Raw genomic sequence first — 24,348 nt, 5'->3', positions numbered from 1 at the left:
ACCTGTAACCAGCGGTGTTCCTCAGGGGTCGGTGCTGGGTCCGGTCTTGTTCAACATCTTCATCAATATCCTCGATGAGGGAATAGTGCTCACCCTCAGCAAGGGTGATCTGTGAGGCCCCGTGTACTGAAAGGCAGCCACACGGTCTCCCCAGAGCCTTCTGTTCTCCGGGCTCAACAAGCCCAAACCTCTCAGTCTCTCTCCAAAGGAGACATTCCTGATGCTTTGAAGCCTTTGAAGTCACGTTCCTGATGTCCAAGTTATGTGCCCATCATGTGTTAATGCTGTTGTGCCAATCGGTGGGCTCAACAGCTGCAACAAAGACACCAACGTCTTTGGGATAGGCTTATTTTACTGCCTATGACAAAATAAAACCAACAGTAATATTGGCAGCATCTATAGCCAAAAGAGAAGCTTAGCAGTAAAGGGAATAAGCAAGGCAGTGGGCCTACTCATTGCCATGTGAGCACAGTGGTGAAGAAAGATCCACGACCAATTGCCCCAGCACTTTACCATCAGCCAGATCCGCAGTCACTGGGGAGCCCCGTTTGCAGGGAGGATCTGAAGAACCTCTCCCAGCCATGGGGAAGTTGCACAGCAATGCATCCATCCCACGGTGAGGCGTCCAGAGCCGCTGCAAGCAGCTCCAGCCTTTCTAGCACACAGTAAACCAATGTACGGAGCAGTCCGAGGGAACAGCCGCTGCCCTCTTTCTCCTCTTGGTTTTCGCCCCGAAGCCTGGCCAGGGCTCAAGGGGAACAAAAGGCGTCGTGCTGTCAATCTTGCTGTAGCACGGGCCTCTTTAGCAAGACTGTCTGCCCAGCCCCCCCGCGTCGGGCTTCGTCGGGTACGGAACTCAGCAGCAAAGCTGCCCTCGGCTCCTCGGGGAGAGCCCGCCGCCGTCACGGAAACGCAGCGTGACAGCACGCAGGTCCCAGCAGCCCGGCTGATGTCACCGGCGCCGTGACTTCCTCTGCCTGCCCTGGAGCCGCAGCCCGAGAGCTTTCCGGCCCCCGGCCTCCCTCTCCCTGGTCAGCGCCAGCGCCGCCAGCTTTCTTCTCGGACAGACGTGAATACAGAAAACGGCAGTCGAGTCCTCCGCCTGCGGGGCAGCGGCTCAGCACGGCGCTGCTGACCGTTCGAGCCGAGCCGAGCCGGAACCGAAGGCGGCCGCCCGACTCTGCCGGGCTCCGACGCGTCTCGATCGGCGGGGTCGGTCCCTCTCTTTCGGGGCTGCCCGGCTCGGCCAGGAGCCGCTCCCGGACACCGGGCGTCCCGCCGCTCGCAGTCAGCCGCCGGTTCTCAGCCGGCGGCGCCCCGCCGCGACGCCGACTCCGGAGGACGGCTCCGTTCTGACGCGGGACGGACGGGGCCCCGAGGCGCGGGGCGGGCGGCGGCGGGGACGCGGGGCGGCGGAGCGCCGCTTTCCCGGCACGGAATCCCGCGGCCGCCATTGGCGGAGAGCCCGCGCTCGGCCCCGCCTCCCCCGCTCTCCTATTGGTCGGCTCGCGGAACGGGGCGGGCGCTCCCGGCGGGGTCGTTTGCGCCCGCGGTCGCGCCGTCATTGCGTCATCACCGCGCGCGTCCCGCGTGGCCCCGGCCCGGCTGCCCGCGGCGCTGCCCCGCTCCGCGCGCCCGCTCCGCTTCCGGGGCCCCGGGGCCCGCGCCCCCGGATCCTTTTCCTCCGCGCGGCCTTCCAGCCGCTCTGCCCCCGGCCTGCAGAGATGCCTCGGGTCGTCGTGACCGAAGTGCGGGACCGGCGCGTGGCGGTGTTGAACGTCGTTCCGTTGGCATCAGCCGTCGGTCAGCCCGTCCAGAGCCCTGTGCGGGGCCTTCGATTCCTCAGGCGGATAACGGGAGGATGCCGGAGCCGAGGGGCGGTGGGAGGGAGGCGGGGAGGGGAGCATCCTGCCGTGCCGCCAGCAGCCCGGGGGCCGCGTGCTGTGGGTGCCGGCACGAAGCTCCGCCGTCCGTCAGCACGGGAGCTGCGGTTCTGGTGCAGCAGCAGGAGCTCAGCGCAGCCCTGCAGAGAGCGGTCCGGCAGCACGGGAAGAAGATGACGGCCTGGAGCGCGAGTGCCTCAGCAGTGTCTGCAGCCTGCGAGGAGCCGAGCGGGGCTGGGGAGAGGAAGCTGTGGGAGTCCCGGGGAGGGACGCGCGATGGCAGCGTTATTGGCAGGATCAGCTGCTTCCTCCTCCACTCCCGACGCCGAGCACTGGTTTCCTTTGAGAAGCAGCCCACTGTCACATCTGTGGGGTTCCGCAGGACACACAGGCATGGGGTAAGTTTAGGTTGGATATCAGGACAAACTTCTGTGCAGAACTTCTACAGCTGTGGGTGGGATCCCCCTGAGCTCCCCTTCTCCAGGCTGAGCAGCCCCCCCTCTCTCAGCCTCTTGTCATGGCAGAGGTGTTCCAGTCCCTTCACCATCTTGGTAGCCCTGCGTTGGATTCTTTCCAGCATGTCCAGCTGTATCCTGTACTGGGAGCCCAGAGCTGGACGCTGTTCTCCAGCTGCAGCCTCCCCAGTGCCGAGCAGAGCAAAAGGAATGGTGCAGAATACTGGTCCTTACCTGCTACAAGAGAAGTCAGGACTAGGGCTATGATGGGAGCGCATTGCTTTATGATTGACGTGGAGAACTGCTAGGAAGAAGGCCTGGTGGGCCTGAACACAGATGCCGGGTGGTCCAGCTTTTGTTTCACTGGAAACCAGGTACTCCGTGGGCAGCAATATGGAGATATGTTCTCCATGCAGTTGTGCCCCCGTGGCTTCTTTCTGATATGCTTGGGAAGTCCCACTAGAACAGGCTGCCGTGTGAGACAGAAGTGAGAGAGAAGCATCAGTTGTGTGGGTGGAGTTTTACTATCTCTGTGTTCACATCTTTTATGTTTGTCTTCTTTTTTTTTTCCAGTTCAACTCTGCGTGCGTCGGTCTGCCTTTGCTAAATCCTTTTCTTGTGGCCTTAGGCAACAATCGAGGGGGTCTCAAGTTTCAGCGCTGAGCAAGAAGCGCAGGCACTCAGGAAGGCCATGAAGGGCTTTGCTAAGTTGATCTCCCTCCATGGTCAACTTTTATTTTTTCCCCAGCACTGCGAATGGCTGCTCTGGTGGTTTGATAGAGGGAAGCATAGCTGCTTGCACTGCTCTGCTGCACAACTGCCCTAAAAATTGTTGGAAAGTGGAAACAGAACTGCCCTTCGTGTCCCGAAATGCAGCTGCTCTGGTGGCGTGGGTCCTGGCAGCTTTGTGTGCATCGATGTAGTCCTGGAGCTGTTGAGAGCCGGCTGTGTGAGGGACTGGAGGTGGCACAAGACCAGAGGGCACTTCTGATCCTTGTGCAAGCATCCTGACTAGCTTCCATTTGTTTCTTGCAGGCACGGATGAAGATGCCATCACTGACATCTTGACCAAACTAAATGTTTCCCAGCGTCAGCAAGTTCTGATCACCTCTAAGAGCACTACTGGCAGGGTGGGTGGTCTGCAGAGATGCATGAACGTGGTTGTGTCACTTGGGCGCAAAGTGAAAAACGACCCAATCTCTACAAGAGAAAGGTCGGCAGAGACTTCACCTGACCAAGGTTGTTTTGTTCTTGTTCAGTTCAGAGCAGTTGTTGATGCAAGGAGGGTTGGAGCCTGAAGAGGAGTGCTGAACAGCTCAGTTCCTCTGTCCTCAAAGGCCGTCCCTTCTGCCAACTCCTTTCTCCTTTTCGCCTTCTAGGATTTGATTGATGACTTGAAGTCGGAGCTGAGTGGGAATTTTGAGAGGGTGATCATTGGGGTGATGACTCCCACCACCATGTATGACGTGCACGAACTAAGGAGGGCTATGAAGGTTTGGAAATCTTCCTTTTGTATTGCTTAAATTCTGGCCAAGGACTTACTGCTTTGTTATGCATGTCTTCTCTCTCTTAAAGAAACCTGGTTGCACATCACAAGCAGGTGCTGGTATCTTAAGTCTTACCTTGGTGATTCCCTAGGGAGCAGGAGCAGATGAAGGTTGCCCGATGGAAATTCTGGCTTCTTGCACCAATGGAGAGATTTGTGGCATTAATGAGAACTACAAGCTTCATAAGGAGTGCGAAAGGCTCTCTTGTCAGTTTCCTTCTGTCTGTGCTTCTTAATTGGAGGCTGTAGCACTAATGATGATGGCTGGAGTGCTGCAGTGCTGCTGGGAGCCCTGGGCACAGTTCTGTACTTAGCTAGGTTACAGCTGGCAAATGTGGGCAGCACCCAGGTGGTGGCCCTGCTCCTAACGGATGCTGTGTGTGTGTTCTTGCTGGAATATGGCTGCTCCCTTGAGGATGGCATCATATCTGACACATCTCCCATGTTTCGAAGGGTCCTCGTGTCCCTCGCAACAGTGAGCCAAGCTGAGGGGAGAAGGGGGTGAATCTTCAGAGCTGTGGGCACAGCTCTGCACTCAGTGGTGAGGAGCTCCAGGCTGGCTTTTTCTCACCCTGTGTGTCCCATGGCCTGCTCCTCAAACACAGCCTCTCCGGGGAGGGAGCTCTGACTCTGGATGTGCATGAGTGCTGTGGGCTCTTCTTTAAATGTCCCAGTAAAGTGGGTTGCTGCTCGTTTCAGAAGGAAGCCCAAAGTACATCTGAGCTGCGTTTCATTTGTAAGCTAGTGTTCCCTTTGAAGGACTCCATTATCCATCCCCAGCAGCTTTTCATGAATGGGGAATTCTCAGGAGTTGCTTCCAGTAGATGCTCTGGTGAACTGAGTCTTCTATCCTTGTGTCTTTGCAGGGAAACAGAGATGAAGGAATGTATGTGGATGATGCCCATGCTCAGCAAGATGCTCAGGTGCGTAGTAATGTGCTTCCCAATCTATTCTTGTGCAGGTGATGCATGGTGAAGAGAAGCCAGCCTGTGAAATGGAAATAATGCTTTTAGCCTTGTTTGCAAGTCTCTAATGAGAGGTCTGTAGACAGGCTGGCTACTTGGCAGGGGCAATGAGATTTTGGCTGTGGGTTGCCGTGCCTGGTAGGTGCTTGTTGGAAAATATCCATGATCTAGACAAGTACACGCCAGCAGTGCTCTAGCTGCAAGGGATTTAAGATCTCCTGTACGCCCAGTCTTCTCCATGAGCCTTACTTTGTCACCCCTAATGTCTTGAAGTGCCTGTATGAAGCGGGGGAGAAGTGGGGAACAGATGAGGTGCAGTTTATGTCCATCCTCTGTACACGGAACAGGTATCACCTAGTGAGAGGTAGGACCCCTGCACAGTGTCCTGGGTTTTTCTTTCCTTCCTTGTTTGTGTGGGATGCTTTTGTAGGAGCTCTGTAGCTGTCCAGTAAATGTGAACTCTTCTGAGGCAGCAGGTGTCCTAGAGAGAGCCCCATTGCATCCATTCCATTCAGGCTGTTTTATTCCCTCCTGAGACTGAAAGGGACTTGAGAAACCTAAGTCCAACTGGCTGCAGCTCCAGCATGGAAAGCAGAGATCATGAAGTGTGACTGCCATTGGGGCAGGGGGGAGAGGAGCTAAGAAACTTGATTGGCAGCACAAAGCAGCAGGTCTTGAAAATGGTACTAGCTGTGGTAGGCCAATTAGCAAGACTGTTAGCAGTGAAAATGAATTATTTCTGTGGGACGATCCTGATTTAGCTGAGAGTGCTGCAGGGATGAAAGAATGTTCATGCAGTATATGAAGAGCTTGTTGCAAAGCGGTCCTTTGAATCTCTTTGACTTTTCGCCATGGACTCTTCCCCCTGGTTTTTGATGGTACAGAGGCATTGCTAACAAGGACATAACAGCATTAAATCTGAGATGGCAGGAGACCTGGAAGATGCTTTGCTGCCTGTAGGTGAGCGCTCTGCTTTTAAATGTTGTCTACAAAGAAATGAAATGATTAGAGGTGCTGTGTCTTCCCTTGAGTGACTGTTACGTACAGGTTTGTCTTTGTTTATGGGCACAGAGCAAGGCTGGGTGGGACTTGGAGCACCCTGGTGTAGCGGGAGGTGTCCCTGCCTATTGCAGGGGGGTTGGAACTAGATAATCTTAGGGGTCCCTTCCAACCCAAACAGTTCTACGATTGTATGCTTTACAGACCCAGTCAGATGAGAAATGTATATTGTGCTGTATGGTATGGTGTGCCTGGCCAAAGGGAGCTTTGGCAGCAGAGGTTTGCTGTCAGGAGGCATGAAAGCCTTCATGCAAATACTGCTGTGTGCAGGCACAGAGACATCAGCTCACAGCACATCACTGACTGTGGATGCCTGCACTGCGTTTGCTGTTTGTTGGCCTGGAGTTGCATCTTGACAGAAGAAACACCTGCACCAAGAAAGTGCTGCAGTGGTGTGGTAAAGCTCCTGCTTCTCCTGACCTGAATTCTCTTGTTCTTGTCTCTCCTTACAGTAAAGTGCATGCGAAACAAGCCCGCGTGCTTTGCTGAAAGACTGTATAAATCCATGAAGGTAAACAGATTGTGGAGTAAGATTGCTTGCTTCTTTCTTGCATTTTCATGGTTGAGTCAGCAGCATTGTGGCAGTCGTGAGATGGAAGCTGCAGCCAGCCAGGAAACTGGCTTTTCTAGGGCAGCTCAGGCTTTTCTGCACATCAGGGTAATAGTCAGGAGCAAGCTGCTAATGGATCGCTCCATTATGCAAAAATGCTCTAATTAAGAGCAGCTCCTGCACAAGACTGGGCACTGAGACCTTTGTGTCTGTGGGTGATTCTCCAGCAGGTTCTCTGTTAGCTGCATGTGGCTGCTTTGCTTTCCAGGGCCTGGGTGCAGATGACAACACTCTGATCAGAGCGGTGGTGTCCCGCTCCAGAATTGATATACTGGGTATCAGAAGAGAATTCCTGACCATGTATGGGAAGTCTCTCTACTCCTTCATGAAGGTAAACTTGTCGATGTTAGACACAAAAAGTGGGATTTTCTGAGTGCCTTTAAGGAGATGATCCCCCCCGACACCTGTTGGGCATTTTAGAGCAGCTGAGATGAAACAGACGTTACAAAAACGTACTGAAAATGTTCCTGAATATTCTTAAATTGTCCAGAAGATGCAAATACTGCAAAAAAAAAAAAAAAAATCTGTCTTAGTAAGAATTTGACTTTGGTAGAACTTAAAAATTATTCGTATTCCTTCTTTTTTTCTTTTCTCAGTAACTCAGTTTGCTGTGGCTTTTTCTCGTTCTCTCCTTTTTTTTTTTTCTGCACTCTTCTCCCTCTTTTCTCTGCCCCATTCCTTCCGTTCTTCTTCCATTTGCCCTTCCCTCTTTTGCTGTTCCCTCTGTTCTCCCCGCCCTCTCTTTTTCTCTTGTCCTTTTTAGATCTGCTCTTCTTACCTCTTTCTCCTCCCCTCTTGCTCCTCCCTCTCCTGTTCTTCCCCTTAAAAGCTCCTCTCTTCCCTTTTTCTTTGTTCTGCTCTATCGTTTCTCTCCTCTCCTCTCTTCTTTGTGGCAAGAGGGCTCCGAGCTCCCTTGCTGGTGTGGCGAGAGAGGCGCAGACTCCCTTGCTGGTGCAGAACGAAGGACCTTTATTGTAGGTGCTCACAACCTTTTATACCCGCGCAAAAACAACTGGTTACATGTAGGAGTCAGGCGTCTCGTGTGTGTTTGTGTCTGGCTCAACTTACTGCTAAGCTTTTTTACACGTTAGCAAGGTAATGACTTTGTTTATCCCACAGGGCTGCAAGTGGGACACTGGGATATGGGGTCGTATAGGGACACAGGGGGAACGTGAGGATGTGGGGAGTGGGTTGAGGTAAAAAGGGGGGTGTGGGGTGGTGGTGGAGTGCTTTTAATTCTTCTGGAGAGGGGACGGGGGGCCCTGTGGCCCGAAGGTGTGGCCCTGAGCCATAACCCCATGAGCCATAACCCAAGGTGACCACAAAAGCCCGTATGTGCCACCTTTACCTCACACTTTGCCTTCTCCTGAGCAGCACTCTGCTCTTGCAGCCTGTGGCCCGTATCCCCATATCCTCCCCAAATGCTCCCATGTTCCTGTGCACCCCTTTTCCCCATGCCCCCCACATCACTTCCACCCCCATCTGTGCCCTACACCTGCTCCAGCTCTGCATTCCTCTCCTGCAGCAGCCGCCCCTGCCCCAGTATAGTTCAGTTGTATGGGATCTGGAGGGAGAAGGGGGTGAGGAGGAGCCCCAGGTGGGTTGTGGGGGTCCTGGAATAGTGATGGGGGTCCTTGTCGGGGGCTGTGGGCGTCTGTGAGATGGCTAATGGGCCCTGGAGGTGGTAAGGGAGGTCTGAAGGAGGAAATAAGGGGGTTCAGTGGGAGTCCATTGGGGGAACTATGGAGGTCTGTGAGGTTTGGGGCCAGCTATGGGGGAGGAGTTCCAGGTCTGAGGAGGTCATTAAGGGGCTCTGGGGGGGGCTCTGGGGTGCCTACAGGGGTCTTGCCGGGGAAATATTGAGGGAGCTATTGAGGCTCTGAGGAAATTATATGTGGGCTGTCGTGGCTAGGTAAAGGGTTACGTTGGGGAAGGCAAAGGGCAGCCAGGGGGAGGGAAGGGACACCTACAGGAATGCAAGGGGATCTGGGGTGAGGCAAGAGGACAGCTAGGGGAAGAACAGGGGAACGTCCCAGGAGCTGAGTGCTTCTTTCCAGTCCACCTCTTCTGCTTCCTGACGTAGCTGCAAAGCTGCCAGAGGAGCTGCGGTACCACTGCCTGCCTCCTGCCTGTGTCAGAAGGAGCTGCACGTTAGCAGGGCGCAGTTGCCATTACAAAGCCAACTCCAAAACTGCAGGCACAAAACCATCGCCTTCAGAATCTGTTACAGGCAGACGACCGTGGCCTTGCACAGGAACCATTCCTACAGAGCAAGGGAACTCCATCACTGCCTTAGGATGTGAGTAACAGAGGAAGAGCACCAGAGCCTTCAAAACATGCTATCAAGCCACTGGCTTTGGAAGCCAAACACGCCTCCTACTTCAAGAACTAGCAAGAGGAATCAATGCACCTTGCTGCTGGAGAGGGCTGTGCTGCATCTCCTGCTGCCATCCTTGGGCTGTCGCCGTGCTGCCCATCCACAGCGCACTTTGAAGGGCAGCAACCTTGCAAGAAGGAACAGAGAGCCGAGAGCTCTGCCTTGCGTTTCCTGTTAGAACTCCGGGATGAGCCGGACAGCCCTGGCTCTCAGAACACACACCTCTTCTCTTGCCAGCTTTCCATTCCTGTGCAAAGCTGTTCTGACAAGGGTCAGTGAATGGCAGCGGGCGCCGTTTTTCCATTTGACTTCTGCGGTGTGCAGGAGGTTTGGTTGGGCAGGACCAGCACTGCTGGCAGATCCCCGAGCAGCGACTAACCAGGCAGCTTTTCCTACACGTGCGTCCCAGCAGCTGAATGTCTCGGCAGCCATTGCTCTCGGTGTAGCTGTTAACAGTCCGCTGTACGGCTTGGTTTTCCCCGAGGCTGTGCACGATAGGGAATGCAGGGCGCTGCCGGGCTGGGAGAAGCGGCAGCTGAGCACGAGCAGCGGGACCCGCCCGGTGTGCAGGAGCAGCTCCTGGCTGAGCCGGGCAGCCCCGAAAGAGAGGAACCGGTCCCACGGATCGAGACGCGTTCGAGTCCGGCGGAGAATCAGGCGGGCGCCTTTGGTTCTTGCTTTGCTCGAGTCATCGGCAGCGCCGTGCTGAGCTGCTGCCCCGCAGCTGCAGTCCCCAGGTGCCGTTTTCCATATCCCTGCCTGTCCCCGTGCGGAGCTCCCGGAGCTGCACGGAGCCGACACGGAGCCGCTTCGTGTTGGCCCCGAGGAGGGAAGCTGTGAGGGGGAACGATCGTTAGGATGTGAGCTGGTTGGGAATGTGGTCATTTCTCTGCTTATTGCTCTGTATGTGAAATGATTAAAAGTTTAGCGTTCATTTTTCCGCACTTCTGTGTGCAGTCATTTCTGCCGCTCCAATAACCCCAGAGCCCAGCTCTGGGGAAGGACGGGGCAGCACGGAGGGCAGAGTCGTAGGACTGCAACCGCCAGCCCGGTTCGTCCCCCCAAATCCCCTCCGCTCCTCAGCACCGCGTGGGAAATGGCTGGGCTGGGATTCTGGGAGAGCTGGGGCGGCTCAGCCGGCAGAAGAGGAGGCTCGGGGGGATCCCGGGCACGGCCATCGGTCCCTGCAGGGAGGTGCGGAGAGGACGGAGCCAGGCTGCGCCCGGCGGTGCCCAGCAGCAGGACCGGAGGCTCACGCTGCAGCACAGCAGGTTTCCCCGCAGTGCTGCCGGCACCGCGCTGCTTCCCCCTGCTTGCACTAGGCAGGCTGCAGAGCACGTGCACGCAGCGCACACCCAGAGGTGCCCGTCCCATAGGGCGCATCCAGCAGCTGGGGGATGTTGGGGTGGTTGCAGAGAGCCCAGAGCTGCGGCTCCCCCAGCTCCTCCTCGCTGCTGCTGCCAGTGCCCCGTCGCCTCGTTTTGTGCCTGGGGAAAGGAGATGGTCACGTACTGAGCATCGGGTGCGTTGACGTGGGGGTACTGGGCAGGACTGGTGGCCCTGGGAAGCTCTTGAGGGCCGCAGAAAGCACTGGGCTCGTGTGGAGCGCTGGGTCAGTTCTGGGCTTCCCAGCTCAAGGCAGACTCTCCTGTGCAAGCGCTGCAGGGAAGCTGCTCTGGGGGAGGTTGTACTGCGCTCATCTCCAGAGGTCCCTTCCAGCCCCTGTGCTTTGTGACAGGCGGATGTGTGAAGGGAGACAGCCAGCAGGTGGGAGTTTGGTGGCTTCCCGGAGTCAAAGCACCGCAGCCCTGCGATGCCACCGGGAGTTTGAGTGTCATCAGCCACGTCCCTCCCTGTGTCTCCATTCATTGCAATGGGACCTGGGCACCCACGGCCTCTCTGGGCAGCAGTGCCAGGCCTCAGCTCCCTCTGTGATGAACATCCCTGACATCTAATCCAAATCTCCCCCCTTTACGTTAAAACCATTCCCCTTTGCCCCATCACCACCTCGACACGTAAAAAGTTCATTTTCATCGTGTTTATTATCTGTGTTGTGTCACAGAGTTAAATAGATCAATTTATGCCTGTGACAGGGGGCAGTCGGCCCCTGCCCTCCCCACTCCCCGCCTGGCCCCACAAAATGGGAAGGAAGGAAGGGGGGAAAAAAAACAGCGGCAACAATCTATGGAGGTAAACTTATTTTACTAACTATGATATCGGAATGCAAGATAACACAATATAACACAATCTGATTGAAATTGAGACTAATAAATCAAATAAGATATGAGAGAGAGTTCCCGAGACCGAGTCAAACCTGAAAAGCTTGGAATGGCTGGGAAAGCACCTCCAGCACCCACTGCCAGGCAGTAAGAGACCGCCCCACCCGCAAGGGTCAGATCCCGTGACTTCCGTAATGTATAGGGACAGGTACCTGGAATTGGAGCATTAACACTTTAATTCCAGTACGTGATGTTTTGATGTGGAATATTGAAAATCAAAAAAACATAAAACCATGACATTCCACCCCTTATTCTACATCACTACATCATGCTTAATATATATATATACACATACATACACAAACAAACAAAATGATTAAAAATGCATCACACACACACGTCTATATACATATACATGGAATTACTGTCTGCACTCCCCCAGCATCAAGTTTCCTTGTGGTACACATTGAACATCCCCATTTTTCTGCATTACCTACCAAGTGGACTCAGGTCCCTGGGCAAGAACAGTACGGCGGAGAGGTTTGCCCTTTCCAGAAGCTGGAAGAACCCAAACTGCTTTTCCCAACATGCTCTTTACATGTACTACGGGGACCTTATCTCCCTCTACGGAATGTAGGGAGCTGGATTGGGTAGGACCATCACGATTGATAGATCCTCTGGTATTGACCAACCAGGTGGCTTCTGCCAAATGCTTCTCCCAGTGCTTAAATGTTCCACCACCCATTGCTTTCAGCATTGTTTTTAACAACCCATTGTATCGTTCGACTTTACCAGAGGCTGGTGCATGGTAGGGAATATGGTAAATCCACTCAATGCCATGATCTTTGGCCCAAGTATTTACAAGAGAATTTTTGAAATGAGTCCCATTATCTGACTCAATTCTTTCTGGGGTGCCATGTCGCCACAGGACTTGTTTCTCAAGACCCAATGCGGTGTTTCGGGCGGTAGCATGGGGTACTGCATATGTTACAAGGCACCCTGTGGTTGCCTCCACCATGGTGAGCACATAACACTTACCACTGCGAGATCGTGGCAAGGTGATAGAATCAAGCTGCCATGCCTCCCCATATTTATACTTTTGCCATCGCCCTTCCTCCCGGAGTGGTTTCATCCTCTTGGCTTGTTTGATTATGGCACATGTTTCACAGTCATGAATAACCTGTGCAATAGCATCCACAGTTAAGTCCACCCCTCGGTCTCTAGCCCACTTATATGTTGCATCTCTCCCCTGATGGCCCGAGGTCTCATGAGCCCACCGAGCTAGAAATAATTCACCCTTGTTCTGCCAGTCCAGGTCTATCTGAGCCACCTCAATTTTGGCAGCTCGGTCCACCTGGTGGTTATTTTGCTGTTCTTCAGTAGCCCGACTCTTGGGCACATGAGCATCTACATGGCGCACCTTCACGACCATATTCTTTGTTTGGGCAGCAATATCTTTCCACAGTTCAGCAGCCCAAATAGGTTTACCCCTTCTTTGCCAGTTATTTTGCTCCCACTGCTGTAACCACCCCCACAAAGCATTTGCCACCATCCATGACTCAGTGTAAAGATAAAGCATTGGCCACCTCTCCCGTTCAGCCACATCCAAGGCCAGTTGGACAGCCTTTACCTCTGCAAATTGGCTTGATTCTCCTTTCCCTTCAGTGGCCTCTGCAACTCGTCCTGTGGGGCTCCACACAGCAGATTTCCATCTGCGATGCTTTCCCACAATACGACACGATCCATCAGTGAACAGGGCATACTTTCTTTCATTTTCTGGTAATTCGTTGTATGGTGGGGCCTCTTTAGCTCATGATACTTCTGCTGGTGATGTTCCAAACTTTTTACCTTCAGGCCAGTCCATGATGACCTCTAGGATCCCTGGATGGCTGAGGTTCCCCATCCGCGCTCACTGCATAATCAACGCAATCCACTTACTCCAAGTGGCATCAGTTGCGTGATGGGTGGGGGGAACCTTTCCTTTAAACATCCAGTTCAACACTGGTAGTCGAGGTGCCAGAAGGAGCTGTGTTTCAGTACCGACCACTTCAGAAGCAGCCCGAACCCCCTCATACGCGGCTAAGATCTCCTTTTCAGTTGGAGTGTAGCCCTCTTCCGACCCCTTGTAGGCCCGACTCCAGAATCCCAGGGGTTGGCCTCGGGTCTCTCCTGAGGCTCTCTGCCACAAACTCCAAGTGGGGCCTTTCTCTCCAGCAGCAGTGTAGAGGATGTTCTTTGTATCCTGCCCTGTCCGTACTGGCCCTAAGGCCACGGCACGGGCTATCTCCTGTTTAATCTGTTCAAAAGCCTGCTGCTGCTCGGGGCCCCATGTAAACTCATTCTTCATTCGCGTCACATGATAAAGGGGGCTTACAATGAAGCTGTAGTTTGGAACATGCATTCTCCAAAAGCCCACTACACCCAAAGAAGATTGTGTCTGTTTCTTACTAGTGGGTGGAGACATAGCGGTGATTTTGTTGATCGCATCTGTCGGGATGTGACGACGGCCATCTTGCCACTTTATACCTAGGAACTGAATCTCCTGAGCAGGTCCTTTCACTTTGCTCTGCTTAACAGCAAAACCAGCACGCAGAAGAATCTGATTATTTGCTCTCCTTTTGTGAAGACTTCTTCTGCTGTATCGCCCCACACAACGATGTCATCAATGTACTGCAAGTGCTCAGGGGCACTGCCCTGTTCTAATGCAGTTTGGATCAACCCGTGGCAGATGGTCGGGCTGTGTTTCCACCCCTGGGGCAAACGGTTCCAAGTATACTGAACACCCCTCCAGGTGAAAGTGAACTGTGGCCTACATTCTTTGGCCAAAGGAATGGAGAAAAAGGCATTAGCAATGTCAATGGTGGCATACCATTTGGCTGCTTTTGATTCCAGTTCATACTGCAGTTCTAACATGTCCGGCACAGCAGCACTCAGTGGGGGTGTGACCTCATTCAGGCCACGATAGTCCACCGTCAGCCTCCATTCTCCGCTGGCTTTACGCACTGGCCATATGGGGCTGTTAAAAGGCGAGTGAGTTTTGCTGATCACTCCCTGATTCTCTAGTTGACGAATCCACTTATGAATGGGGAGCAAGGAATCCCTGTTGGTGCGGTACTGCCATCTGTGCACCGTTTTTGTAGCAATTGGTACCTGTTGCTCTTTTACCTGTAGCAGTCCCACAACAGACGGATCTTCTGACAGGCCAGGCAAAACAGACATCTGCTTAATGTTGTTTGTGTCTACAGCAGCTATTCCAAAGGCCCATCGATACCCTTTGGGATCCTTAAAGTATCCCCTTCTGAGGTAATCAATACCAAGTATACATGGAGCCCCTGGACCAGTCACAATAGGGTGCTTTGCCAGTTCCTACCAGTGAGGCTTATCTCGGCCTCCAACACAGTCAATTCTTGAGAGCCCCCAGTCACTCCAGAAACATGGATTGATTCTGTCCCTTCATGACTCGAGGGCATCAGAGTGCACTGTACCGGTATCCACCAATGCCTTATATTTCAGTGGTTCTGATGTGCCAGGCCATCGGATCCACACAGTCCAATAAACTCTATTATCCCTTTCCCCCCCTGACTGAGGGCAGGGCCCCTCTATTCATTACCTGTGGTAACCGGAGCAACTGCACTGGCGGTTGATCTGCCTTGTAATTCTCTCACCCGTGCTCGTAGTACATGAGTAGCTTGGTCGTGCCACTTCCTCATGTCTTCTCCATGGTCACGTAAGTAACGCCACAAGGCAAGTCGCGATGTAGGATTCCTTCCTGGAGCTGGAGAGCGCTTGCCTCTAACAGCTGAGATTTTTGATGGTGCACCTGAGAAGGAGGGTTCATCGTCTTTAGTTAGTTGGATCCGCATTAGTTTCATCAGCTCCTTCATCTCCTTCAGTAGACTCTTTTGACTATTGTGACCTTCATCAAGCGTTTCATATACTTCTACAGGTTTGTCACGATTCATCAGTGAAGACACTTGCTCTCGCATTTCATTCAGTTGCTCCGTCATTTGTGAGATGGCGGTGATGGAGGCGTGAGTTGGGGGTAGCTGTTGTTCATAGCTTTGGAGCGTAAGAATCAATTCAAAAACTAAGGGTCTTCTCTGTTGGTCCTGGTATCTGTCAGATGCTGCCATTAGTGTAGCAGCGTATCTGTCTGGTGCTGTTGTTATGAGTTTCTGCCATATTTCAGGCGTTGTCCTCACTTTCTCAGGATCGTGGTCTTGGTGTGGGTCGTTAAGAACAAAGTTAGGGTCATACAGCATTTCCACCACAGCTGTTTCCCTCAAATACTGGATACCCTTTTCAACTGTATCCCACCTTTTCATCACAGGCTTCAAGCCGTCTCTGAAGGAGTACCTTTCCTTCACAGCTATTAACATTCGTTCCCAGAGGGAGGCAGCCCCATCCAAACATCGACTAATTCCTCTGTCAATAGCTGGATCTCTTTCAATGGCTCCTAGTTGGCGAGCTTCGTTACCATCTAGAGACAAGCTACTGGCCCCGCCGTCCCAACAGCAAAGCAACCAGGAAACGAGAGTTTCATTTGGGCGCCGTGTAAACTCCTTTCCTGAGCCTTGGATTTCAGTCATCTTCAGAGGCCGATGAGTAGTAATAGAGACTTCCTCTTCATCACTCTCTTCTGCATGTCTCTTTGTTTTTCCTTTTGCCTTTCTTGATGATGGTGGTTCCGAGGAGGGCCCCTCACCTGGATCTTCCTCCACCTCCTCGTCCGCTTCTTCTTTTTTCCATTCTAGACGTGAGGACACTCGTTTCCATTTCTTGCCCTCCACAGGGGCAACTGATATTGTTACTGGTGTCTCCTGTAATTGATCAGATTTGACTTGGAGATTCTCCCCTTTGGCTTGAACCTCAGCTCGGAAACTCTCTCTCTCCAAAACAGTATTATATAGGGCACAGTAAGCACAAGCCAAACCCCAAATAAGTTGTACCTCCTTAGATTTACATAAGCCGCACCGTCCCTGACTCAAATACTGGCTAAGTTTCTGGGGATCCCACAGGTGCTCAAGAGTGAAATCCCATGACATTGCGGGTCCCCATGCTTCTAAGATTTTTCCTAAACCTCTCCATATTTCCTGCCAGTCAGCATTCTCTGGTTTTGGAGAAGACTCCTTCTGCTTACTATTCCTGTACTGGAATACATTCAGAGAAACTGATATGAACAGGACTGATACGCCCACAAGCATGAGAATTAACTCAGCATTGGAAAAACGTCTGATAAACCGAGAGGAAAGCCTGGAAACTGGTTTGAACATCGTGTCGTTTGTAAAATTAGCCATTCCATCTGGGATGCAAGTGTCAAAATTCATATCATACCACATTGCATAGAGGTACCAAGATAGGTACCATACAGGCGTCTCCGTCAGTGCCCTTATGTGGTTATATATGAACACAATTCCACAACAAGTGATTATGACATTGATGATTGGCCAATAGGTCGCGAGTAACACCATAGCTTTTAATCCCTTACACAGCGCTCCCACGATAAAGAGTGGGTTCACCGCTGGCTTCTGCTCAAAAGGGGTTAATGAATTGAAGCTAACAAGAGAGGGCGGAAAGGAAAAAAGGCACTACCCAGACTAAGCAGTGCTCAAAGTTTACAAATATCCCAGAATACTGGCAGTACGCCTGGACTTTCAAGGTCAAGTTTTTCCAGCACAAAAACCTGAACTACTGATAATGCTCCCTAACGAAGCTCTCTAAGAGCAGAGAGCGAGAATCTTTCTAAGAGCTAAAAAGCAGCTATGCCCGCATTCTCCACCAAAATCTGTCACAGAGTTAAGTAGATCAATTTATGCCTGTGACAGGGGGCAGTCGGCCCCTGCCCTCCCCACTCCCCCCCTACCCCCCGCCTGGCCCCACAAAAATGGAAGGAAGGAAGGGGGGAAAAAAAAACAGCGGCAACAATCTATGGAGGTAAACTTATTTTACTAACTATGATATCGGAATGCAAGATAACACAACATAATACAATCTGATTGAAATTGAGACTAATAAATCAAATAAGATATGAGAGAGAGTTCCTGAGACCGAGTCAAACCTGAAAAGCTTGGAACAGCTGGGAAAGCACCTCCAGCACCCACTGCCAGGCAGTAAGAGACCGCCCCACCCAGAAGGGCCAGATCCCATGACTTCCATAATGTATAGGGACAGGTACCTGGAATTGGAGCATTAACACTTTAATTCCAGTACGTGATGTTTTGATGTTGAATACTGAAAATCAAAAAAACATAAAACCATGACACAAAGCAAAAACCTTCAAGCTCAAAAGGGATCACTTGCAAGGCAGGCATGCACTGGAGAGCACTCTGATATCTCTGTGCTCTGGGGATGAGCAGCTTGTGCACCGCGTGGGTTTGCATTGCCTTCTGCTCCCACCACCTCCAGAAACTTGGGATGGTGCACTGAGGAAGAACAAGCTCAGCTTTTTGGAGTTTTATTGCAGACAAACAAGGCTTGGCGTCATACGGCTGCTCTGACCAGCTGATTAAAGCATTCGAGAAGAGCAGCAGAACCAATGTGCAGCACGGTTAGGAAGGATGATGGGGCTGTGTGAAAGAAATGCCTCCCCAAAAGCAAGCACTGGGCTGGAGGAGGCACCAAAACCAAATCCTGCTTGCACCTTTCCCTCTCTTCATTCCACGTGCTGACATTTGTTTTCAGAACAAAAACAAGACTACAGTGAAGAAAGCTTCAGAACAACTCAGCTACTTTATTCACCCCCTTCCCTTTCCACTACAAATGGTTCTCAGAAAACCTCCAAGAATCACATTACTGCTGTCCTGACCCTTCTCCCAGATTCATCAGAGCACTCACAGATCACTGAGAGCAACACATGCACAGACACACAGAACATCCCTACACTGCCGCTTCTCCTTAGGAAATGGCATCAAAAAGCTGCTGGCAGGAAGAGCAGAAGAGGAAAGCGGGCATGGTGAGAGAACTGCTTAGGGCAGCAAGGAAAGGCCATCTGAAGCTCCTGGCTTAAGTCCCTTCTGCAGAGGGTGCCAGTGGTGCACCAGAAACACCACCTGCAGGGCCAGCAAGGAGCTCTGCCCTCTGCACAAGGCCCTTCTCACACTCAAGGCAGTTCTAAGGCTTCCAGCCACGTGAACTCACTGGTGCAGGCACGGATTGGACTTCACCCAAGTGCAGACACTCCGGAACCTCAGCAGGTTCCAGCTGTGGCCAAAGCTCTTCTTGCAGGCTGCACATTTGTAGGGTTCCTCACGTGGATACACTGGTGTGCTCCCAGTTGAGCTCCCAGCTCTGGACAGACCTCTTCCTGCAGTCAAGGCACTCACAGGGACTCCCCTGGTTGCTTCTCTGGGGACTACTGACGGTAGAGATCCAGACGAAGCTCTTCCCAAACACTCTGCAGACAGGATTTCTTCCTTCCTGGAGACATATTGGCCAGCTGAGGTCTCCTTTGGGTCCTCACCTGCTGCCCCACAGCAGAGGAGTTTCTACAGGGAAGGTAAGAGGTGACTCTCCTTGCACACAGCCCTGGCAGAAATGTGCCACCTGGCAGAGGATTTCCTGTGGCTGTGACACATCCCACCCTGGACTCTGCTTTGTATGACCACTCAGCAAAGCAACTGCAGCTGGAGGAGAGCAATATGCATAATTCTCATGCAAAGAAGGAAAAGAGGATTCAGTTTGGCCACAGAGCTCTTCCTCGACTCAAGGGATTTGTAAGGTCCATCACCACACAAAGCCATAGTTGGTCACCAAGCTGGGGCTCTGGCTGAAGCTCTTCCCACGTTCATGTGTCTGCAGGCTCTGTACCTTGTGTGGCTGTGCTGGTAGGTAACGAGACTGCAACTGCTTTTGAAGGTTCCCAGCGTCTTGAGATGCTTCTACAGCCTGCGTGCGCTGTGGATGTGCTGGTGGATGTTGAGACTAGACCTGCGTTTATAGCTCTTCCCACGCTCAGGACACTGAAAAGGTCTCTCCCCTGTGTGGATGCGCTGGTGTTGCTTCAATTCAGAACTGCTTTTGAAGCTCTTCCCACACTCAGGACACTTGTAGGGTCTCTCTCCTGTGTGGATGCGTTGGTGGGAGGTGAGGTGGGATCTCCTTTTGAAGCTCTTCCCACAGTCAGAGCACTTGTATGGACTCTTTGTTGAGCGTATGCACTGGTGGTTAATGATGCTGGATATGCTCCTCTTGACCTATGTTGAAGTCCAGTGGGATGCTTCCTGTCTTTCGCAGACACTTTCCCTGTGACTTCTTGATGTGCTCACCCTGACCTTGCTCCAGGCCTCCTTGGACATCCCTTCTGATTTCTTCCACACAGGCACTACTGCATCGCCTTTCAGCCACACCACTTTCCTGCTGATCCTCCAATATATCTGTAATCCCAATTCCTGCTGGATGAAAGAGGAAATCCAGAAATAGCACACAGTGCCCAAAATAAAACACAGAGATGGCTCTTCCTGCCCCAAACCTCTTCCCTCCACCACCTCACCTGGGCTGAGGTCTCCTGGCACGGCCTCAGGGCTACGCACATCTGGGATCCAGGGCTCTTCTCCTCCTTCAAGCAGGGAGATCACCACGGGTCTGGGGGCTGCAAGTGGAGCTTCTACGAGAGAAACAGGGCAGATGAGAACATTTCCATCCTTCTGGCACAGTGCCTGTTCAACAGCTCCACTCTCTGTCCCTCCCCAGGGAGAAACCACACTTTGGGCCTGAATGATACTGGCCCACAGCTTCCTTTCGAGCAAAGAATGCTTTCACAACTCTGAAAATTATGAATGAACACCTTGTTTCTTTTCTGAGAATATATCAATGAAGAAGGCATCAAAATGTCTATGGCAACTGAATGCAAAATCCTACATGGTAAAGGAGTAACCAGGGAGTCGTGTGTGAGCCGGAGCTGGTGGTACCGTGCAGCGCACCGACAGAAGGGCTGGTTTTCTCCCTCCTGGATGATGCCCGCATGCCAGCACCGACCCTGGGGCATTTATGAGTCTGCCGTGCATACTAACCCCTCCTGAAACTCACGCTTCTCAGTATTTCCTTTGTTGCTGTCGTCGTTATCAATATGTAACTGCACGGCTATTATTCTAGGCCCTGCCTGCAAAGGCTCACTCTGCACAGCCAAAGGTGCCCTAACGAGGAGGAAAGGCAGCAAAGCCCTCACCCAGCGAGGCCACGCACTGGTACGTCTCCAGCATCACGTCCCGGTAGAGCGCTCGCTGCGCAGGGTCCAGCAGCGCCCACTCCTCCCTGCTGAAATACACGGCCACCTGCGCAAAGCTCACGGGCTCCTGCAAGCAAAGAGGCTCCTTGCTGGGAACAGCCCAGGGAAGCAGCTCGCACAGGACACAAACTCCCGTCCCAGCCGCTTCTCTGGCCCCAGCACACACGTGCTGCATGAGGGCACCTCCCTCTCCCCCGGCATTCGCATCCCTCGCCCCTCGCCCTCTCCTGCCTGCTGCCCCCAGCCCCTACCTGACACGGATGTGCTGCGGCCATCTGCTGCTCTCCTGCAGGTGAGATGATCACGGCCGGAAGGAAAAGTCGAACTGGAGCCTGCAGGGACAAGAGAAATGGCAGGGGAGCTGTGACAGAACGCAGCAGTCCCTGCCCCAGCCCAGCCCTCCACAGCCCATCTGCAGGACACTGCCTGGGGGATGGCACAGCAGGCCTTGCACAGGAACACAAGCAGCAACAGCACGGGCAGCACTCTAGCTACAGCTGATTACAAATCACACAGCTGACTCAAACTGGGGAGCAGAAAGCACTGACACCCGGTTCAACAGCTGAGGGTACATGAACTGTATGCCTAAAGGCAATGCAGAGCAATGAGTCAGTCATCTTACCCCTAAACAGGGAGCAGCCCAAGCGCCCCTTGAGCCCTCCTGCACAGCATTGGGTGCACAACAGGAGCTCCCCACAATCAGGGATGTCTCTTGAGGTCACACCTGTACAGAGATCCCTCTCAGCTTGATGTCAAGACACCTTGCTGACACAGACCTTCTTTAAGAGACCCAACATTAGTTTGGAGCTTCCCGAGCTTCTAAGGGGTTGTGTTACAATGAATATCTGAAGGTAATCATAGAATTATACAAGGGCCTGGGTTGAAAAGGACCACAGTGACCACCTAGATTCAACCCCCGGCTGTGTGCAGGGTTGCCATCCATCAAACCGGGCTGCCCTGAGCCACATCCAGCGTGGCCACGAATGCATCGAGGGATGGGGCATCCACAACCTCCCTGGGCAACCTCTTCCCGTGTGTCACCACCCTCTGGGTGAAAAACTTCCTGCTAATATCCAACCTGAATCTCCCCTGTCTCAACTTAAAACCATTCCCTCTTGTCCCGTCACTATCCACCCGTGTAAGTAGTCGATCTTCCTCCAGTTTATGCGTTTCCCTCAAGTCCTGGAAGGCCACAATGAGGTCTCCCCGGAGCCTTCTCTTCTCCAAGCTGAACGAGCCCCGCTCCCTCCTTGCACCAAGAATGCCTCGGCGGCTGCATTTCCCTCCTCCCCCCCCCAGGGGGCGCTGCTCCCCACTCAGCTCAGCACGCACCCGGCGCTCGCTTCCAGGGCCCGTTCTCAGCACCGGGTGCCCTTTGCACGAGGCAGCCCGGGCTGCGCTTTGCTGACCTGCTGCTCGGGCGGTTCTCCACGCGTGCTCCAGTCAGCCCGCAGGCTGTCAGCTTTCCAGCGTCTATCACACGGCCCAGTGCCGGAGCTGGCGCCGATGCTGGACGTGCTCAGGGCCCGCAGCTGAGCGCTAAAGGCATCTGCGGCTGCCCGGTCAGCCCGAACAAAAGCCTCGGGAAGGGTTTGCACGACCCCAGGTGAGCCATCAGCCCGGCGCCAGGCGCACAAAAGGTAACGCGGAAAGGGCCGCTGGAGGCAGGTGTTGCTGCTGCGTCCCCGAAGGGAAACTGCGGGCTGCCGGGGAGGGCGAGGGGAGCGGAAAGTAAGACACTCCAAAGGACTTATCGGGGAGCTGAAAGCTTCCATGGATCCATGCGTGTAGAGCTGCGGAGCGAGGTCATCTCGTGCCTCCCGTGGCCCAGAGGGAGAAACGCAGTCGCAGCTGGGCTGTTACACAGAGCCAAGCGGGCAGCAGAGCACGCTCAGCTCCTCTGCTCGCTCCCTCTCTGTCCCAGCTCCAACCCCTTCCTGTGGCCCTCGGATCCCAACCCGGCTGCAACACGCCTGGGAACCGCTGCTCCCGTCCCCTCGGGGTGCTGCTCGCAAGGAGAGGGAGAGCTTCCTGCAGCACGGGGACAGTGCGCGAGGGGATGGGTAAAAAAAAGCGCACAGAGCAACGGGAGTAAGGGATACAAGCAACCAAACAACTACTGCTACTGAACAAAATCTAATTAGTATTAATACTGCTTGACGGTAAGAACTCTGTGCCCTGATTTAAAAAGAATCTCTTTCTTTCTTGACGTCCCAAAGCTGCAGGTCATCTACTAGTCCTCAAGTAGTGCTGCAGCCCTCCCCAGTCCCTGCCTCGAAACGGCGTTCACCTGGAAGAGAAAACTGCCTGCAGCTCCTCTGCACGAGGCACGAAGGGCTCCTACCTCGGGTGCGGAGCAGGCTGCTCCCACCTCTGGCGCAGGCAACCGGGCTCCTGGGAGTCGCTCCTGGGAGAGCAGGGGATGCCGAGTGCCCGCAGCCCGGAGCTGGCCGCAGGACGGCCTTGCTGCACCTCCTGCCGCCGCGGTGCTGCCCGGATGGCTTCCAGCCAGGCTCTGGCCGCTTCGGCACAGCCTCAGGTGCCGGGCAGCAATTCCCACAGCGAGCACGCCCCGAGCCGGCTGCCAGGCCTTGGCAGTTTCGCAGCTCGTTCTCGTGGCACGTCTGCACCCGGGGGAGGGAGGGGGGACGGGGGCTGTGTGTTGTTACGCTAATGAAGCGTCGCTTTCTGCTGGGTCCCTTGCTGCCTTTGCTGGGGCCATTCGCACATCCTTGCGGTCGCACATCCCCACGTTGCTGTCCTGGCGCTCCTTTAACTCCTCTCACCCGTGAGCAGGTCCCAGAAGAGGCAATCTCCGGCTGCCCTGCTCTCGAGGGCAGCATCTCCCTGCAGCTGGCTCACTTCCTCACTGAGCGCTGCCCATGGCACTCATGGCACGTTTCTCCTCACTGAGCGAGTGACTTCTATTGCTAACAACTTCCTATCCTGCTTTCTCAGTTCAGACCTCTCTGCACGGCATGAGCATGGTTAAGCTCTCTGCTGTACGAGGGCCGGCGCTGCTGTTTGCTGCTGTAGATCTACAGACTTCAAGGTCACCCAGAAGGAACCGCCCTCGGGGTAACCAGGGGTTTGTGTCCAGGAAAGACTGCTTCCTGTTCTGCTTCATTTTCTGTGGGGCAAACATGGCCTGCAAATTTCACTTGGCAGTGTTTAAACTCTACGCATCTTTCTGCAGGGGATGTTCCTCTGAACTTTGCTGTGATCACAGCCGCATCCCTTTCCTTTGCGCTGATAACCCAGTTGTACACATGGCCAAAAGTACTTCCTCCGCTCACATCAGAGCTTTCCAAAAAGAAATGGTTTTGTAACACATTCAAAGGGCCGTTATCCCTAACGCAGAGGGGGTCAATGCATCCTCTTCTGACACTAATTCACTTCACTAGAAATAAACCATCCAATAAAGCTGTGGAAGCCAGAGGGCCTGTCTATAAGGGGGTCATTCCCCGCTTCACTCTTTTCCAAGAAGTTCTCTGTATCCCTGGAGGAGGAGCCGTTCCACTGAAGCACTAAGTCTCCTCCTGCATAATGTCCTTTCTAGTTCTCAGGAAGGGTCTTACACTGAGGCCTGTCTATAGCTGTACATTGAATTTAGGTCCTTTTTCCTATTGTTGCCATTTTATTTGCACACCTAGGCCTACTTCCTGCTGCACCCCATAGTGTCCAATTGGTGGAGAGAATCCCACACTGAGGGATTTCCATTCCTCCATCTCTTGGTAAGGCTGTACGTATCCAACAATCAGGGAGCTTTAGGCTAACTGCTATTCCTTTAGTGATGTTTAAATAGGTATTTTCATGCCAGGCTGAAGCAAGTCTTATATAACACGTGCAACGTATAAAACACATTCTAAACATATTGTCTCTTAATCCTTAGCTTCAATGGTCTGGTCTTCTTAATAGTCCACTGCGGTTGAGATGTCTTCTTAACTCACGATGTTTACTCCTTCACCTTGATCGCTATATATGATGTTCTGGAACCCCAAATCTTGGAAT

At 53.2% G+C, this 24,348-nt stretch overlaps 3 protein-coding genes across 10 annotated transcripts; 1 reads left to right on the top strand and 2 right to left on the bottom strand.

Moving 5' to 3' along the window:
* Positions 1 to 1,599: 1,599 nt before the first annotated feature.
* On the top strand, positions 1,600 to 10,421 carry LOC149911942 (annexin A4-like). Of its 8 annotated transcripts, none has more exons than XM_090132987.1 (8): positions 1,600 to 2,281; positions 3,087 to 3,287; positions 3,374 to 3,468; positions 3,718 to 3,831; positions 4,751 to 4,807; positions 5,123 to 5,809; positions 6,361 to 6,419; positions 6,727 to 10,421. In XM_090132987.1, the coding sequence occupies exons 2-6, from the start codon at positions 3,209 to 3,211 to the stop codon at positions 5,288 to 5,290; spliced, it is 513 nt and encodes a 170-aa protein (XP_089989113.1). In that variant the 5' UTR covers positions 1,600 to 2,281; positions 3,087 to 3,208; the 3' UTR covers positions 5,291 to 5,809; positions 6,361 to 6,419; positions 6,727 to 10,421. The 8 variants fall into 8 exon arrangements, with proteins under 8 accessions (XP_089989113.1, XP_089989114.1, XP_089989119.1 ...); XM_090132988.1 differs by having other exon boundaries at positions 1,600 to 3,287; positions 5,123 to 5,213; positions 5,734 to 5,809; XM_090132993.1 differs by having other exon boundaries at positions 1,600 to 3,287; positions 5,734 to 5,809.
* Positions 10,422 to 14,394: 3,973 nt separating this feature from the next.
* LOC149911941 (uncharacterized) lies at positions 14,395 to 16,191 on the bottom strand. The gene has a single exon (XM_090132951.1). It carries the CDS (start codon positions 16,157 to 16,159, stop codon positions 14,714 to 14,716), a length of 1,446 nt encoding a protein of 481 aa, XP_089989077.1. The 5' UTR covers positions 16,160 to 16,191; the 3' UTR covers positions 14,395 to 14,713.
* A 3,086-nt stretch (positions 16,192 to 19,277) lies between these two features.
* On the bottom strand, positions 19,278 to 22,672 carry LOC149911940 (zinc finger protein 2-like). Its single transcript, XM_090132930.1, has 5 exons — positions 21,747 to 22,672; positions 20,589 to 20,669; positions 20,278 to 20,404; positions 19,603 to 19,716; positions 19,278 to 19,501 (listed from the first exon to the last, which is right to left on the bottom strand). Exons 1-5 carry the CDS (start codon positions 22,110 to 22,112, stop codon positions 19,278 to 19,280), a joined length of 912 nt encoding a protein of 303 aa, XP_089989056.1. The 5' UTR covers positions 22,113 to 22,672.
* Between the last annotated feature and the right edge of the window lie 1,676 nt (positions 22,673 to 24,348).

This window comes from Phasianus colchicus, unplaced genomic scaffold (genome assembly GCF_987193195.1).
Source record: "Phasianus colchicus unplaced genomic scaffold, bPhaCol1.hap1.1 HAP1_SCAFFOLD_49, whole genome shotgun sequence".
Classification (NCBI taxonomy): domain Eukaryota; kingdom Metazoa; phylum Chordata; class Aves; order Galliformes; family Phasianidae; genus Phasianus; species Phasianus colchicus.
Note: the sequence above shows the minus strand (reverse complement) of the source record. Positions and strands in the feature narration are given on the sequence as shown.